The sequence below is a fragment of the Pseudopipra pipra genome, chromosome 3 (assembly GCF_036250125.1).
Source record: "Pseudopipra pipra isolate bDixPip1 chromosome 3, bDixPip1.hap1, whole genome shotgun sequence".
NCBI lineage: Eukaryota > Metazoa > Chordata > Aves > Passeriformes > Pipridae > Pseudopipra > Pseudopipra pipra.
The window spans coordinates 51,898,256-51,916,336 of record NC_087551.1 but is presented as its reverse complement, the minus strand read 5'-3'; the positions used below and the strand labels follow the sequence as shown (position 1 = coordinate 51,916,336).

General features: G+C 35.9%; 1 protein-coding gene across 21 annotated transcripts in view; it reads left to right on the top strand.

Annotated features, from left to right (window-relative positions):
* SYNE1 (spectrin repeat containing nuclear envelope protein 1) overlaps window positions 1-18,081 on the top strand; it is a 306,116-nt gene that overhangs the window by 184,993 nt on the left and 103,042 nt on the right. For all 21 annotated transcript variants that reach the window (XM_064649158.1, XM_064649165.1, XM_064649163.1 and 18 more), the window contains 11 exons: window positions 477-695; window positions 1,568-1,830; window positions 3,316-3,481; window positions 4,056-4,211; window positions 4,416-4,568; window positions 5,423-5,605; window positions 7,090-7,227; window positions 8,597-8,782; window positions 11,262-11,384; window positions 13,531-13,713; window positions 14,977-15,120. In XM_064649158.1, the coding sequence (XP_064505228.1) occupies window positions 477-695; window positions 1,568-1,830; window positions 3,316-3,481; window positions 4,056-4,211; window positions 4,416-4,568; window positions 5,423-5,605; window positions 7,090-7,227; window positions 8,597-8,782; window positions 11,262-11,384; window positions 13,531-13,713; window positions 14,977-15,120 (1,914 nt within the window). The remainder of the gene's footprint in view (window positions 1-476; window positions 696-1,567; window positions 1,831-3,315; window positions 3,482-4,055; window positions 4,212-4,415; window positions 4,569-5,422; window positions 5,606-7,089; window positions 7,228-8,596; window positions 8,783-11,261; window positions 11,385-13,530; window positions 13,714-14,976; window positions 15,121-18,081) is intronic.

Here is an 18,081-nt window from a genome sequence, read left to right as displayed (position 1 = left end):
GGTTTCCAACTGTGTCTCTGAAATCAAGAATCTCCCCTAAGGGTAATATCATGTCTGCCAGCTTCATGAGAATATTCTCATATCCTTGGAAATGTAAAATGTCATTGAAGATAAACATGACATAAATGTACACTTAAACACCCGAATGGCTTCTTTCATTTTTGGAGTCTAGTAGAAGTCAGTCTTTGCTATGCTAAGGACCCTGAATGCTCATTTTCATCTCCTCAAGGGTCTGTCAGGGAAGAGAATATCTGATTACAGCAGATTTCTGCTGCTTCCGGAGGCTTGCATTTTGGACAAGTAGCTGTATCTAATATATTGCATATTAAAAATAAAGTGAGACCTAGCCATCTCACTCAGCATAGAGTACTTCTTTTTTGTCTTCATCGGATGGAAGTGGTTCATCTACCTGACTGTCGAATAGTAATGAGTTGTGTTGTAGTAAAGGAAAACAGTGCTTATTTTTGCTTTTTCAGACTCTTGTGTCCGTAGTGAATTCTTTCCATGAGAACATCACAGCCCTAGAAGAAAAGGCTTCGCAGCTGGAAAAAGTTAGCAATGATGCCAGTAAAGCATCTATAAGTAGATCCATGACAACAGTTTGGCAACGCTGGACACGGCTCCGAAATGCAGCCCAGGAACAAGAAAAAATTTTGGAAGATGCAGTGCAGGAGTGGAAGGGCTTTAATGATAAGGTAAATTCTAATCTTGGTAAATCCTCCTTTGTACATAGGTTTTCACTCATTATACTGCCTTATTAATCATCTTGTGGTAGAGAAAACTGATATCAGGAATAATACTGATTTGTTCTCCTCAGGTCAGAAAAACGCAGCTATGCAAGATCTAGGTGTAGAATCACTGCCTCCAAAGTTTGTACTGTTCTTCTGTATGCATACATCTATAATAAATTTAGAGATTTTTTTGGTTTCTGGTAGTTCTTCAGAATCTTCTCCTTTACGTTTCCCTTCCCCAGATGTTCTATTCTAGATTATGTCAACCTCTTTTTTAGTTTCTTCTTCTCTCTTCTTCTCTTCCTCCTCTCTTTCTTCTCTCTTTTTTCTCTTCTCTCTTTCTTCTTTTTTTCCTGAAGAGTATGAAGTTGTTGTTTCTAAGCATAAGCAGTGATGATGTTGCCTGTCACTGTTCATCAGTCACGTCTCTTTTTTTTCCCCTTATATTCTGCCTGACTCCTTTTATCCATCATCATCCATTATTTATGCCCAGATGGCAGGTTCTCTAGGAATGGGGATAATCGTTCTGTTAAATGTATGTGCCCTGGGGTAGAGATCCAGGTCCTATGGCAATTAATATAATAAGTGCTAAAAAATATAAGGAGACACTCATTTTAACTGGACAAAAAATGTGCCTTAGCAAGTCTGTGAAGAGTAAGGTCTAGCTAGCTGGACCTAGGACAGTAGAGCATAAATTTGTATCTGCTGTAGAGACTACTGCACAAACAGTTTTACAGAATCTAAATGTACAGCACTGGGTTGAACACCTTTTGGTGTCAGTTTTACTAGCTTCTTTTGTAATTTCATTATTGACAAGACTGTATCTCTTTCCATAGATTCAGAAAGCCACCACAGCAATAGATCAGCTACAAGGTCGCTTACCAGAGAGCTCAGTGGAAAAGTCATCCAAGACTGAGCTCCTGGAACTCCTGGATTACCATAGCAGTTTCCTTCTGGAGGTGGACCACCAGCTGTCATCTTTGGGCCTGCTCAAACAGCATGCTGTCAGCATGCTTCAGGATGTGGAAATAAGGCCTCCATCTCAGGAGGAACTACCAGTAATGCAGGAAATCAAAGCAATGCAAGATCGATGCCACAAGTAAGGCAATATTTTAAAAGATTCACTAGAAAAATGTTATCTTACAATTCATTAATAAGAGTTTATGTATCATTTTATATAATTAAAAATTATCATGCTTAAAATAAATATTAGTTACCATATTTAAAATAAGCATCAGTTTAATTTTGAATTATTTTAATTAATTTTGAAATATATTTTTGCCATTATTTTATTTCCATCAGCTGGAGTATATATTTTAGAATATCTACTTCTTGCCTTGCATATTACTAACTTGTGTAAAAGCTGCATAAACTGCATTAAAGTTATAACTGACTTTACACATTTACATTGCCTTTCACCATTAATGGTGACTATTTATGTCTTTGTATCCTAAGTTTTGATTAGTTTATTGCTTTGTTTCCCCTGTTTGAAGCACTTAGGTACCAAATGTAGGCATTGTATGAAATTTATAAGGAAATTTAGGGGAGTTGCAAACAAAGTATGTCTTAACATTTTACAAAGTGTATATGCAAGTGTTTATGAAAATCTAAAATGTCTCCCTTTCGTGTAGAAAACAGAAAGTTTTATACCAAGTTTCAGGACACATATTTACCTCGTAACTACACTGATGCCATTAACTGTATCTCTGCAGTGGGAAAAGGAAGAGAGATAGAGAATAAAAAACTGCAAATCCTCCACCATGGCTGTGCAAAATTCATCGTGTGCATGCATAAATGATCCCTCTAGGACAGGTGTAGATGCAAGCACTTTTATAATTCCATTCACTTAGAATTGGTTTCTATGAAACGTTAAGCAAACATAAATGTGGGAATATCAAAGTAAGATCCATGTCACATACATCAACAGTTGCAAGTAGTCCAGGAGTCACAGCAGTATCCTTTTTTAGAGGACATCCAAGTTCTTGAGAAAAGTGCAGAAATTCTGTCTTAGTGGAAGTGTGGAGATACGTCTCTGAATCAGAAATGGTGTTCAGATGTTTGATCCGTACCTTTCCCTAAGTATTCTGCCAATGCAAATTCCATCAATAGGAGTGGAATTTATCTCACATTATTTTACATTATAGATATCAACATCAGAATTGATTAAGTATCGCTCTCTAATTAATGTAGAGAAATAGACAAGTCTAAAATTAAGTTTTTCTGACCTGTTTTAGAAATTTCTTTTAGAAGAATGGTGAATTATCTGAATTCATGCCCTACATGAGTTCATGCTCTCATTTGTGCCTGTTTCCTCCACTGACAATAAGGGCAGTCGGTGGTGATAAGCTCAAATGTAGGGGTCTTTATTGTAAACGTTTGCATTTCTTCAAAAGAATTGCATACTTGATGTCCAAATACATAATACCAAAGAACAAACATAAAAATAAATTATTTATTTAAATTTATTTTACTGGATGTGAGGCCATCAATCATTATCTTTATTATTCAGCATTTTCTGACAAAGCAATATTTTTAGACATTGTTTAATTCTTCACAAATAATTATTGTTTCTTTGTTTCTGAAGTATGCAACAGAAAGTTAAAAAAGGTGTGAAGATGGCAAAACAGGAGCTGAAGGAACGTGAGGAGGTTGAAGCAGAGATTAATGTTGTGAACTCCTGGATCCAGGAAACAAAAGAATATTTATTAAGCCCTGATGTAGAAGTGGACACTCAACTTCAGGAGTTGCAGGTATCTTAAATTTGTCAATTCCTAAATTGCAATATTTATCTTCATTGTAATCTGTTAGTGAATGTTAATCGTTTCAAAACCACCACAAATTCAAATTAGATAATATTCGTGAGTTTTTGAGTAACCCAATAGACAAATTCATAAAGTATGAAGTAGGTGATGGACTGTAATATTTTATTTTAAGATATTTAAGAGATATTAAACTATTTGCATGTATGTAATTTTATGTACTAGTATATTGATTAGTAGTTTCTCCTCTCCTTCAAAGTGTGGGGGAACTATAGAATGTGAATGGACAGAATGTGACATTTCTATCTCAGGAATTTAGGTTTGAGAGGGAAGCAGCAAAGTAAACTGATTTCACTTGATGTTTTCTATGTACATGTGGTCACACAGGAACAGAGAACTGAACAGACAGTCATAACTGGAAATCCAGCAAATCCCAAGATAAAATTGTTTTCCTGAACCAGTTAAGAATTTGAAAACAATTAGCTTGTAATATCTGCATTTGCTAAGTTTACACAGATGTGTTTCTCCCATTGTTCTTGACAGTACTGTTTTTTTCTGTTGTTAGTCTCTCCTTGGTGAAGTTACTACTCATCGCCAGGCTGTTGAGAAAATGGCTGAACAACAACAGAATAAGTACCTGGGGCTTTATACCATTTTGCCTTCTGAACTCTCTCTTCATTTAGCAGAAGTTGGGCTGGCCCTTGTAACTGTACAGGATCAGGTACAGCACAGTAGATAAGTGCATAATGGATCTATATCCCTTCCTTAGGCTTTATAATTTGGTATTCATGTGTGGCCAAACTGTGGCAACATAGAATAGTTTTATTACCTTCATCCTTTAAATTAAACTAAGTTAAATGAAAGGTAATTTCCTTTAAGATGGAGGTTACTTCTGGTTACTGAATTTCATTCTTATTTTTGACAGATTCAAACTAAAGAAAGAGAAACTCAGCAAATCAAAACATTGAATCAAGAATTTGATCAGAAAATTCAGGGGATAGCAAATGAACTAAATGCCATTCTTTCCAAACTGAAAAAGAAGACAAATGATATAGCACAAGCTAAACTTGAACAAAAGGTAAGACAAGGCTTTCCTTATGTGGTTACACCATAAATTCTTCTGAATTGGGGCACTCATTTCATACAAAAGTTACTTGCAGAACACATTTTTTTAATGTAGTTCAACAGAAGAATGGACAGAAAAAAGGGTTGAGTAGTGAGATGTTTAAAATTATATTCTTTGCAAACTAGCCCATACAGGGACTTCAGTGAGAAACACAATTTTGAAGTAGCTGAGCGTAAAAGTCAGATGGACAAAATTTCATTGTTCCTTTTAAATAATGAGTATGACTACAATCTGGGAAACCCTATGGGTCCCCCAAAATGCTCCTTGTCCCAGTCTGTACTGAAAAGATCATTCCTTACAGTATACCTTTACTTTTGATTTACTTGCTCCTACATCAGGATCAAGCTATGAAAATGCAAGTTTCAAAGGAAAATGAAAGTTTGCATAACGCATTAATGACTAATTACATTTTTCTGAGTTTGTAAAGTTATATTTTAAGACATTAACGAAGCAGACCCCTTTTCCAATCAATAAAAATCCTTGTCATGGCAGTGTGTGCTGACTGTTCATTTCAGAAACTAACACAGAAAGATGCCTGAGAATAGTTAATGTCACACTGAAGTGACTCAGTCTTTGGCTGTGGTAGGGAAAATGGTTATCCGTTTCAGCCAGGAAGTCAGAGAAGAAAGAGTAACAGCACATATTTAAGAGATGACCAAACATCCTGCTGTTCTGCCTTCCTGCTTAAAAATGGAACAAACTATGGAGACTTTGGACAGGGTATAAAAGTTGCAAGTTGGACTAGAAATAATCAACTAGAAAGCTAACACTTCCTGGATCACTGATTTTATTGTTTTTCTGTCTAGATCCTCGGCGAAGAGTTGGACAGCTGCAATATAAAGCTGTTGGAATTAGATGCATCCGTCCAGGACTTTGCAGAGCAGAATGCACCACTGGCTAAGCAGCTGGCTAACAGGATAGGGAAACTCACTACATTGCACCAACAGACTATACGGCAGGCTGAGTACAGAGCAGCCAAGCTTAGTCAGGTATGATCGCGCCTACCTCCAGCTGTTTTCTTTCAGAAGCAGAAGGAGCATGCAAACTTCTCATTTATTTTCCTGTAGTTGTGCAAGAAGGGGCATTCCTTGGGACATCTGCCTGTTATTAGTCAGGGCTTGCATCACATCCCAGAGAGGTACAGACAGGTCATATCAGGAGGGTCGAATAATTCTGTGATGTAACTTTAACATCCTCTTGCATTAATAATCTGCTGGTTGATTCCTCTGGTGCCCAAAAAAGATGATAGACCTCACAAACAGTACCATGCCAGGAAATAGTATTTCACTGTGCTTTTCAGGGCCTCTGTTTTATCACTGTTACCAATATTTGCATCATTAAAAAGAAAAATGAAATAAATTTCTTTACTCTAGTCTCAATACACAGAGGGTGAATATAATTTGTAGGTTCGATAGAAAAGCCTATATACAAGGATTCTGATAATCCATAATATTTACGCAACATTTTGGCATTCATAACAGTATATCCTCTGTGGTTCGAAGTCTCTGAAATTCTTTCTCCTTTTTTCTTTTTCTTAATTGTTGTTATCCCAGAAGAAGTCTAGCTAAAAGCAAATAAATGGATTTTCTGTGGTTCTGCCATCAATACCCTGATAAATTAAGAGTTCTCCCTTCTGCATGCAACACTTCTCTAAAGCTTGAAAAAGAGCTATTCTTTTCAGTTTCCTCTGAAAAATTGTTTTTAAGAAGAGATAGAAAGTTACTATCAAAGTAGGAGTTCAGTCAGAGGTACTTTGTGAAGGGATTTACCATTAGGATATTTTTGTTCTGCACGAAGAAATCCACTCACCAAAAAAAAGATAGGTATGGCAAACTGCTTGCAAATACAGTTTGTTCACCTAGGATTTGATAAATTCTTTATGAAAAACAAATTCGTGAAAAGCAAGGAAATTATTCCTGCTGAGAAGAAAATGGGAACTTATGAGTACTTTGCTAAGTAGAAATTGGATGAATCACAAAACAGCTTTTGTCCTATATTCTGAAATAGTGCAACATTTCATTTGGAAATATGGAAGACTGAACGGACAAAGCAGATTGTAAAAAAAGGTGATTTGGAGGATGGTAACAGAAGGAGACAAATTAAAATAAGAAATGAAGTAGAGCAGCCTTGCACTGAGCCACAAACTGAACAAGAAGGTGTTTTGGAACTTACATGTGAGGCTGAAATACGCACAGGGAGTGTACCCTCTAGGGATATATTTGAGCATCAATGGCCTCTCCCAGTGTGACCTACATTCTTATAGTGCCTTTTTTCCCCAAAATAGATATGCTTATTACTGGAAGCAGATCTATTTTAACTCCATAAATACATAAGTAATTAAATTATATACAACAGTATGGAAAAGTTGTTTAAATGATCCCAACAGTAAATGAAATAAAATTAGTTTTATCACTTGCTAAGAACTGTACAAAATTACATCTTAGGCTTAAGAGAATTTTTCTTTCATATCCAGGCTGCTTCACACTTGGAAGAATACAACGAGATGCAGGAGTTCGTATTAAAATGGATTGAGAAAGCAAATATTCTAGTCCATGGTAGTATAACATGGAATTCTTCCTCTCAGCTTCGTGACCAGTGTAAAGCCTACCAGGTAATTATATGAGATATGAAATTTAAAAGCAGTGTATATACAAAGTTATTTTCAAAGCAATAGGGTTCTACTTTCTCTACCTTTTTTTGCCTCCTTTCCTTGAGGGAAAAAAAATTCAAAGTGCTAGATTTCTTCGACTGTTCCCCCAAGCTTTAAAAATGATTGATTGGTTTTGAACAATTGTTTTGAACACAGAAATTAAGATATATTGTGGGATAAAACTATGTGATTCAAAGTTGATCTCCATGTTTACTCAAGTACATTGGCTTCATAATAAGTTTTGGTTGAAAGGTTTGTCCATACACTGTGATTCTATCACACCAAATACCTTATTGCAGCTAATACTATAAAACTTTAGTTAATCAAACATGAGTTTCAGTTTGGGTTTTTTTTTTCTTTCTTCTTTATCCTAAATTGGAATAGCCTTTTTTTCTCATCTAATGAGTTTCATACCAAATATTCTCAAACTGCTACCTAATAGAGGAGTTTCTTCCAGTTGCTTCCTGGACATTTCACATCAGAGTGACTTGATGTCCCTGTGATGGTGCAATTTGTTTGGTGTGTGTCTGCACATGGAATGTGTGTGTGGGATCAGTGGACCATGTTGATAGGGTCCCAGCTTGCCTGGTGTTACATGACCATGTGAAATAAGTCAAAGCATCATAAGATACTAACGTCTCACTAATACCAAAATAAGACTGCATTAATCATGGTTTTTATATGTATGTTATTTAATTGTCAGCTGCATTCTCTTATGTTGGTGCAATGCAGTATGTCACACTTCGTGTTCTGAATAGGTACCTCCAGGCAATTTATCCTGAGGATAACTGGAGATAGAATTCCTGTTTTGATTTTGCTATGGCTTTTTCCCTGCTTTGAAATCTGATGAGGATACAGTTTAACCAGTGCCATTCTACGGAATACTTTGGCAGTGATGTTTTTAGGCAGCATTGAGGCTTCTGCCCTACTATAACACTGCACGTTATAGTATATAAAGCACTGCAAGTGCTTTCTTCTACTTTCTGTTAGGTACATCAGGCTTCCAGAACAAATCTTCTCCACAGATTGTGGATATTATATTTTTATACTGAAGTGTGTATAGCAAAACACTAAAATTAGTGTGTCGGTAAGTACAGCTGCTGAAGCTTCATGACTTAATCTTTTGTTTTCCTGTCTCCATAAGCTGAAGCACTTCAACATATATTCAGATTTAAGCATATTGCCTAAGTCTTACAGGAAATCAGTCGAACTTAATCATATTCCTACACATGGGTACAGATTGAGGAGTTTGCACAACAGGAATATACTGAAAAGATATGTGCCATTAAAGCTCTAATCTGGCATTCACTTTGCTCATATCTCCACCTAGACCATGCTTGATGAATCTGGAGAGATTCACAGTGATCTTGAGGCCATGAGCGAGAGGATTGATTATCTGGCAAGCGTGTACTGTACTGAAGGAATGTCTCAGCAAGTGCTGGAACTAGGGCGTCGGACAGAGCAATTACAGCAAGTTATCAAACTGCAGCTGCCAAATCTCCAAGATGCTGCCAAGGTAAATGAAAGCAGTTTTTTTAATGCTAGCTGGCAGCTAGGGTGGTGTGTGCATCATATTACAGAGATTAATAACAGTGAAGACTATACATGGTCTATAATGGGCATGATTGTGTTGTCTAAAGTTAGGTATCTTGTGCTGTTTGAGATACTGCCTTCAGGTGCTCTTTCAGAGGGGCACAATATTTTAGCAGGTCCTCTTATAACTGACCTTTCTGGATGGATGTATTTTGGATCATGGTGTGTCTCAAACAGGACTGAGTACCTATGTTTAGATACTTGAAATGTGTCTTTGCTGACAGTTATGTTCTACCATTTCCTTTATTTTATTCTTAAATGATATCTAAAGCCTGTTATCAATTCCTTCAGATAAGTACTGGACTAGACCAGGATTTCATAACGTAAGACCTTCCTCTGCAAGGGAGTGCAATGAAAAGAATGAATATGGGTTTTTGTGTCCCTGACATTTCTGTGCAGCTCTTCTGTATGGGATTGCTGTTAATGTAAATGTGTGTTATGCCTATGCAGTGCCTGAAGGCATGGTAAACTGGTGCAAGACACAAGGAAAAGAGTGGAAATATTTTCTACTTGTTCTTGCCTTCAGAGCAAGAAATTTCAATTTTATTTTTTCTTTAATTGATACAACAATCCAGGAAAAAAATTATATGTTAATGTTATAATTAATATATTTATAGAGATTCTTCTACTGTCACCTGCTACAGTTACACAATACTAAATAGGAAAATACCTAAAGGCAACTAAGAGAATAGGCTATTAGTTATAAGGACAATTGCAGCTAAGGTTAAAAATTTGACTTTTATTTCACAACATTTATAGGACATGGCAGAAAGCAGTCATAACAGTGTAACATAGAGGTTTTGAAAAATACTTCTTTCTATAACAAAAACATAAATCAATGAACCACAGTTTATGAGCTGAAGGATTTGCTTGGGTTTTTTTAATCATTTTTCATGAAACAAAACAGATATTTACGTATAAGTAAGCATAGTAGAAGTGAAACTTACTGACTTCAGTTCTCAGAGAAATATTGGAACAATTGAATAAACGATTTGTAAATTCTTACAGGAAAGCATGGAGATGAATAGAAGCGAACATAGATTTATGAAGAAATCATATCAAAAGTGTCCAATTTTACATGAAAGTAATACATCAATTTGTATATAATTACACAGTATATCATATGTCTTAACTTCAATAATGTTTCACATTATATTGTTATTATCAAAGTTAATAAGGTTATCTAGTTGAAAATACAATATGTAGGTATAAAGCTGGCTAGAAAACTTAGTGTTGTGTAATTATCAGTGATTGCAACCCAAAAGGTGAGAGACATCAAGAAGGGATTTATAGCTTTCTCCCTTGGACCTGGTACTATTCAACATTTTTAATTAATGAGTTGGATGCTGGTTTAGAGATTATGGCTTTTGGGATGCTTAGACAACACCATATATACAGGAAGTACCTGAAAAAAATTAGGCTACTGTTCAACAGAAACAGTGGTTGTTTAGACAGGAAGAACCAGGCATGTGTTTTGCTTCTGAATGAGGGACTACTGGCTTGACGCACCCTGTTGAAAGGTCGTAAGTTTAATAACAGGCTTCATGGAAAAATGAATGAATGGTGTAGAATTGTTGTAAAAAATCCATCACTATGCAGAAAATAAAGTATATAATTGTAAGGTATGCAAGTAGTCCTTTTGTTCTGCCTACTCATCACTAGCAAGGTTTCAGCAATGTCAAATTTTGCATTTGAAGAAAGATGTGGACTGACTGGATAAAGAGCAGAGGAGAGTTATGATTGTACCATGTGTATAAATTTGTAGAAAACATGCATGGAAAAGGGTTATCCTAACATATGATGTATTCAGAGAGGATAAAAATAATTTGTTCTTCATGTCTGTGGACATGAAGATAATGGGATTTTATTTACGTATTTTACTTACTAATGGGAGAGTAAGTAAAATATTGAAACTGCAATGAAAGGTGACTTCCCATTAGATTATCAGAAAAAAACTTTCTACAAAATTCCAGTACTGAAATAGTGGAATATGTTGCCTGTAGAGATAAGTGGGACTCCACTGCTAGTGGTTTTTAAAAACAGTCTAGACAGATGAGGCAGTTATGTCTTGTCTTATTACAGGAAATTGACTAGAGGACATCTTCAGTTCCTTTCTAGGCCTTGAATTCTATGAAATTAGTTTTATAAAGTATATGCTGTATTTGAGATTAAAAAAGTACTTAAAATAATAACTCTGCCTTTGCAATCTCTTCTTCTAGACTGTCATATAACTGGTGTTTTTATCCAATCTTTTAAACGTTTAAAATTAGTTGTTAAAAGTACGAATTAGTTTTCTCACTGTATATAAGGGGACCGTAGCTACAAAATCCAGACAGATATATTTATAGTGATTTATTTTTTTTCTTCTTATTGTTCTCTTATTCAAATGTGTTGTGTTACAGGACATGAGGAAATTTGAAGTTGAGCTGAGAGCCCTTCAGGCTTCTCTGGAGCAAGCCCAAGCCACATTGACCTCTCCAGAGCTTGGACATTTAAGCTTGAAAGAGCAACTTTCTCACAGACAGGTGAAAGACCAGGACCTCAAAATTAGCATTTGAGTAGTGTGAGCTTACACAAAGAATAATGAGTGTTGGTGAGAATGATTGCTGTGTTTCTTAGGTTGGTCACTCTTTCACAGTGTTGCCCCAAAATACTGCCAAGGAAATAAAGGACGGAACAGCAAGAATCATTCCCTTAAAGGGAGTAGTTGAAGTATGATCCTTTTTGCAATTCTGAGAAGCATGGATCCAATCCATTTAATCCATTTTAATAATAATAAAAAAGCCCAATTCTTATCTAGTGCTTGTGGTCAATGGGTTCTTAAAGTACTTTGAAAGGAACTCTGGAATGTTATCCCTGTTTTACAGATAGAGATGCAATGATTTAGTGTGTTGCTCTCTTTCCCCATTGTAATCTGGAGATCTAAGAGAAAATTAGTTACATTTTTATATGTTTAATTGAATTACCTCCATAAGATACTGCGTCTTTCTGTATTGCACTTGATCTACTGTGGAGATTTGTCAATTTGTTGATTTTGATCTCAGTCTCTTGACAAGTAAGGCAAGTTACAGCTTTCTGAGTTTCTTAAGAAATATTTTGTTCTGCAAGCTAATATGGAGATTTCACTGTCTCAGTCTGCCAGTGAAAACTGAATGTCAACAGGTTCACTGTAGGGATAAAATCTGCAGAAAAGCATATGGATGAAAGGTAAATTTGCACAGCTTTCCCTTTTCATGAAAATATACGGTCTTTATTCTGGGGACTTACAGCCAGATTTCAGAGTGTGGCCCTGAAGAGTGTAAGTGAAGCACATCACCCACCGTAAGAACGAAGGAATATGGAGTTTACACTAGTTTTTATGTGTATTCTCTGTCCTGGCTATAGCAGGTCTCACAGTATGAGTTTCTTTAGTAAAGAAGGGGGCTGTAGCCCCTTCCCTCCTGTTTCACCACACCAGAGAGAGTGTCTTGTAAAGTGCACAACTGGCATGCAGCCCCCAGGGTGCCTCTGGGTGCTGACTGCACAATAAAGGCACCCTTTGCCAGCAGTATGGGGCCTGATGGAGGAGAGGCCCCACCAGTGATGTCTGAGGAATAGGTCATTATACCAAATCTCTGGTTAGATTATCCACTGTATGTCATGTAACCACAGAAATAAAAAACAAAGCACAATCCTCTCTTCCATATGCACTTCAGACCCACTTTAGCTATCTCTCTGCATGTGGTATAGGGTAAGGGAGATAACCAGTCTCTCTATCCCTGTTTGCCTCATACATTGTCTAGCTGATTTATAGCTATGGAATTTAAAATCTTTTTCTAATGTGCTAAGGCTCTCTTCCTCAGCTTTGCCTTTTCCTTTTTGTTTTGTTTTGTTTTTCTTTTCTTATCTGTGAATACATTAAACTCCACAATGAAGATAAAAAGAATAGTGATCAAATCTGTTCTCCAGCTGTTGCATCATTTAGACCCTTCTCCTGCATATGAACAGACAGCTTGAATGGACATTGTGTATGGAATAGACACTATTACCAAAGGCATCCAGCTTGTGATAATTCAAAGAAAAAGGTTTCTGTGTAGCTGTATTCCTTTCTGTCTGATTGCCTTTTGAGTTTTACACAACATTTTCAGTCATGATTTGAGTTTTCAAAGGAAATCTGTGAACACAGTGGGATTCATTTGCTGGTTTGAATTTTCAGTCATGATTTGAGTTTTCAAAGGAAATCTGTGAACACAACGGGATTCATTTGCTGGTTTGAAAATGTGCTTCTGTGTCTCAGCAGGGGATTCCACTCAGATTTTAACATTAAAATATATGTATACATAATTGACTCCTATGCTACTTCGATTTGCGGATTTTCTAAATCTATTTTTTTCAAATCTGTTACAAGAAATATTTTTTACTTAGACACTTACAAATAGGTACTACTATGCTTTTTAATTAATTATTTTTATACCTAGTATGTGGAGGTTTTGCTTAACTGATATTTAAAAGAGTGCTCATTTCACAATGAGCAACTCCAGAGAAAGTGTGCTCTGATTATATTCAATTTAGAAAATAGATAACCAAATTTTTCTTTTATTGCATGAACTTATCATTATTTGTTTTCAGCTGTATGGAATGCTCTGGGAGTTCTGCAAAATTGGCTTATTGTGTCACTGACTTTGTTTCTAGCATCTGTTGTCTGAAATGGAGTCACTGAAGCCAAAAGTTCAGGCAGTACAAGACTGCCAGAGTGCCTTGAGGATTCCTGAAGAGGTGGTCACCGGCCTGCCAATATGCCATAGTGCCCTCCGGCTCCAGGAGGAGGCCAGCCGCCTGCAGCACACTGCCATTCAGCAGTGCAACATCATGCAGGCAAGTAACTCCATCCCATAAATTACTCAGAGTAACTTCAACACTGACATACAATTTGTGATAGAAACACAAAATTTCATATCTCTGTGTGTTCCTCTTTTCTGTAGTACCATTAGGAATTTCCTCAGTAAGTTTCATTCATTCCTGATTTTAACATTCATGATCATTTTAATTGTCATCTGACTCTCACCTTGGTTCTCTCTCTGATAGTGCTATGATTTTTGTACTGTTATAAGGATTGACTGGACAAATAGCTAATATATGATTGTATGCAGGTTAATTTTATAATATATATAATCAGTTAATAAAAGTAATACATCATTATAACATCAACTACTTCTAAAGATTGCATAAAAACTATTGAGTTAATTAAGTAACTTTCTAGTATAAAAATAATGATTTTTATTCTTTTTATTTAAAAATTTATATACATTTGTTTTCTGATTTTGGAATCATTCAACATCTATTAAATTTGCATTTTCATTTTTTCCTAAATATAAGTAAATTAGAGTGTTTTTTTTAATGTCTGGATTTATAATTAAACATGTAAAAGAATAGTATAAGCATTTCTTTACTCATATTTAGTGCTAGAAAAGTACATAGTGTGGCCTGGGGTACAACTACCAAATTTCAGGTTAGATAACAGAAGAGACTTTTGATGATTAAGGATAATTAATGATACTTACATAAAAGGCTGGATACAATGTCACACTGAAAGTTTAAAAAATGGGTTAGACAAACTGCTGGTGAATCTAAGATAGAAAGAACTGATACTATACTGGTAGAACAATGATCTGAATCAATCTTCGTAATCCTCTCCCAGTTGTATTTTCTGTAAAATCTAAGCTTTTCTTATTGTCTTTCAACTTCATAAACGAATGCTTGAAGTGAAAAAGCAGATGAAAATGCTTTGTAGCAAAACCATGAGACTTAAGTAATGCTATCTTTTTGTGGATATGTTTGATTCAGATACTTGTCGGAATTCAGAAGTTATAGCACCTTCTGTCAGAAAACTAAAACATCATATTATGTGAAGTGCTCTTTTGGGTAATAGTTAAATAATTGAAACCATTAAAATCATTACAGTTCACAATATTTATGAACAGACCTTTTCCTGACTATTCTCCTGCTTTGCTTATCAAGACATGAGTGCCAGATAGATGTAAATTTGCTCCACTTCAGGGGGTGAAATCAGTCATGCTTGGACTAAGTAAAAATTTATTTTCAATAAATAAAAAATTCAATATTTTTTTCCCTCTTTAGGAAGCAGTGGTTCAGTATGAGCAGTATGAGCAAGAAATGAAACATTTGCAGCAAATGATAGAGAGTGCCCATCGTGAGATCCAAGGCAAGCCAATAGCAACCAGCAATATCCAGGAACTTCAGGTCCAGATTTCACGTAATGAGGTATGAGAGCCAAAATGCATCAACATGGGCTCAATGGCAGCTCATTGACCCAAACAACTTTTCATGAGCAATGGTAATGTTAGCTGGGTAGGTTTTCAGACTTCCTCAAAACTGCTTGAGCAGATAGACTTAATACCAGATAGGAAACTTTTGCTATTGGTACAATGTGGAGAAATTTTTTGTTTATTCAGTTAGGTATGTCCTAATCTGTGGGAAAGATTGTGATAAACAAAAACATTGCATAACTTGACTGAGGAGTGTCCCAGAAGTCAATGTTGAGCAGTCAGGTCGTCTCTACTGTTTGGTGATCCACATGTATGTATGTATGCATATATATCCTAAAGTACTTGGTCATTTTCGTCCCAGTAACATCCCATGAAAGAACACCAAGGGACTTGAATCACAGGAAAACCACAATAGATTTGGAGGGAAATTGCACCATTCAGTCCAAAGATTATTTAAAGTCTTTGTTGGGAAGACTTTTATGCTGTGGAGTTGTGGGTCCTGCCCACAAACTCATTGGTCATCAGCCCTCAAATAAGCTAGGGTAGTCTCCATGCAGCCTTCTCACTGTGCTGCCTTGAGAGCTTCTGAGCCCCTTTCTCCTTCTCCTGTCTGTTGTGTATTTCTTGGGATAGAAAATGCACCACTGATCTCTGTGTGTCACTTATGGCACCAGATGGCACCATTTCTTTACCTTTGAATTAAAGCTGCCTGTCCTGTTGTGTAATATAACCTCATGGTATATGTGTTGTTCATTTTTTATCCAGTTGTTACAAAAGTTACTCAGTATAAATTCAAGAGCAGTTTGTGTAAACAAACATTTCCGGGGTTTTTTTAGTACTGAATTGATAATGCTACTATTCTCTATTCAAATGTTCAGAATCAGCAAATGCAGCAGAATTACTTCAGTGATACAGGGTAATATTGCTGGAGGAAGGAATGATGCTGCAGGCAGGAAGGAATTAAAAAGGGGCAACTTGAAGTTTCATCTGCATTTGAACAAGTTTAGTATCTAGAAGTTGTTCTAGACATCTGCAGGAAGACAGCAGCATTACTCTACTGCACATGTTGGGGTCAGCCAGAATGGACAGGTTTCATACTTGCAAGCTTTCCATGTTTAGGGGTAAGGAGTTTTGAAAGACTGAGATATGCGTATTTTTGGCTCAGATTTCATCTGCTAAATACCTGTGGAAAAGCATAACATGAAGTGGATATTATGAAACATATATTATGATACTACTTCAAAAAGAAAGTCTGTCAAGTTTGCTTGTTAAGTGTGTTATTAATCTAAAAAACTAACATTTACCAGATTCCCTGTTGAAGCCTCCATGAAAGAGAACTTAACATTTATAGTAGCTATATTTAGATTAAAATAAGAGGAAGAAAGTAGAAGGAAAGTACATCCTGATTTTTAGGAAGCTTGTATTACTGTGCATGTATCTAACTAGATACTATGCTTACTGACCCATGTTTCTCTAGAATTTAGAATTTCATATAAGAATGTGGGCAAGTATCTCCATGCTTGTGAACTATTTTAATGGATAATACAGTACCTCATAAGACATCGCTTTTGTAAGTTGCTTTTTTTTTTTTTTTGCAATCACATTTTTGCCTACTTTTCCTTTTCCTTGTTTTCGGTTGGAAGAGGTATTGTAGATACTTAATGCATTGGACATTAATACCACAAATGTCATTGCACCTCAGTAATGTTGATGGAGTTAAGTGAGTATACTGAATGACAATAATTTTCTGCTGAGCCTCAGATATGTCATTGATTTAGCATTAGTGAATGACTGGTATTTGCCAGACAGAGCAGATAACTATTCAATCTGCTAGACATTAAATTTGTGGTTTGATTTGATTGTAGCTTGGTTTTTGATTGTTTTAGTTGATGTTTTGTAATCAAGACCTTGCTTAGTCTCCAATGTAAGCCCTGGAGCACCAAGAGGTCCTTTTGTTACTAAAGTGACAGATAGGGACCAGGTGCCATTGAAACCCAAGCAGTCAAGTATCATCCTCAGTCTTCGTGCTGTTTCAATTTCTAACTCCGTATTTCTTGCTATGAATGTTCTGCACTGTAATTTTAAGGAAGTTGCGTGTTGGAAATGTTATACAACCAAAAAAATCTTTTAATTTTACCAGCCTGAAGCAGTAGTCTTATTTACTTTTGAAAAGATATTGTAGTAGTATATTATGCCTACTAGATCTTGCAACTTTTGTTGTTACTTTTCCTTAAAAACTTGTGTTTGTTGAAGAAATAAAAGCAGATATAAAAATAAAGCAGAAATATATATTTGAAGAAATAATCACTGATTTTACAGGCAAGCTTATAAAAGTGTTTTCACATTATAGATGAAAACTCTAACTTGTTACCGAGCCTCTAGGGAGCCAGGAAGAATAGCTTCAACAAAAATGTGAAACTCTTCCACCCTTTTTTATTTTAATTATAATAATTGAAAGCTTTGAAACTGGACACTGAATGAGGCAACAGTGCAGGGTAGGAGAGAAGACAAGACTCTTATGAATAGTCATAAGGCTTTTCATTTTCATCTTTCTTCTCTGACAAAACTTAAGCTTATGATGGTGTTTGGCCACTCAAATAGACCATTTCATAACTATAAACCCCTCAATATTTTAAAATATACTCTGCATTAAGCCAGATTCCCCAGCTCTTTTTAAAGAAAGGTTAGTCCTGTGTGCAGCTCAGCTTTTAACTCTGATTTACACAAAACCAAAATGAGATTAATATACGGCTTATCCAAACAGTGGCAAAAAGCAATCCAGTCTGCATTTAATCTTATTATGTGGCTGATTGTTCCTATCACATTTGATGCTGTTAGACCCTGTGAGTTATTGTTTGAACAATTCATTCTTTATGATGGGAGCTGAATGGGGCATTTTTTACAGTTGTGGTTACCACATGACCTCATTTCCATGGCATGTACTGTGCGGGGGAGC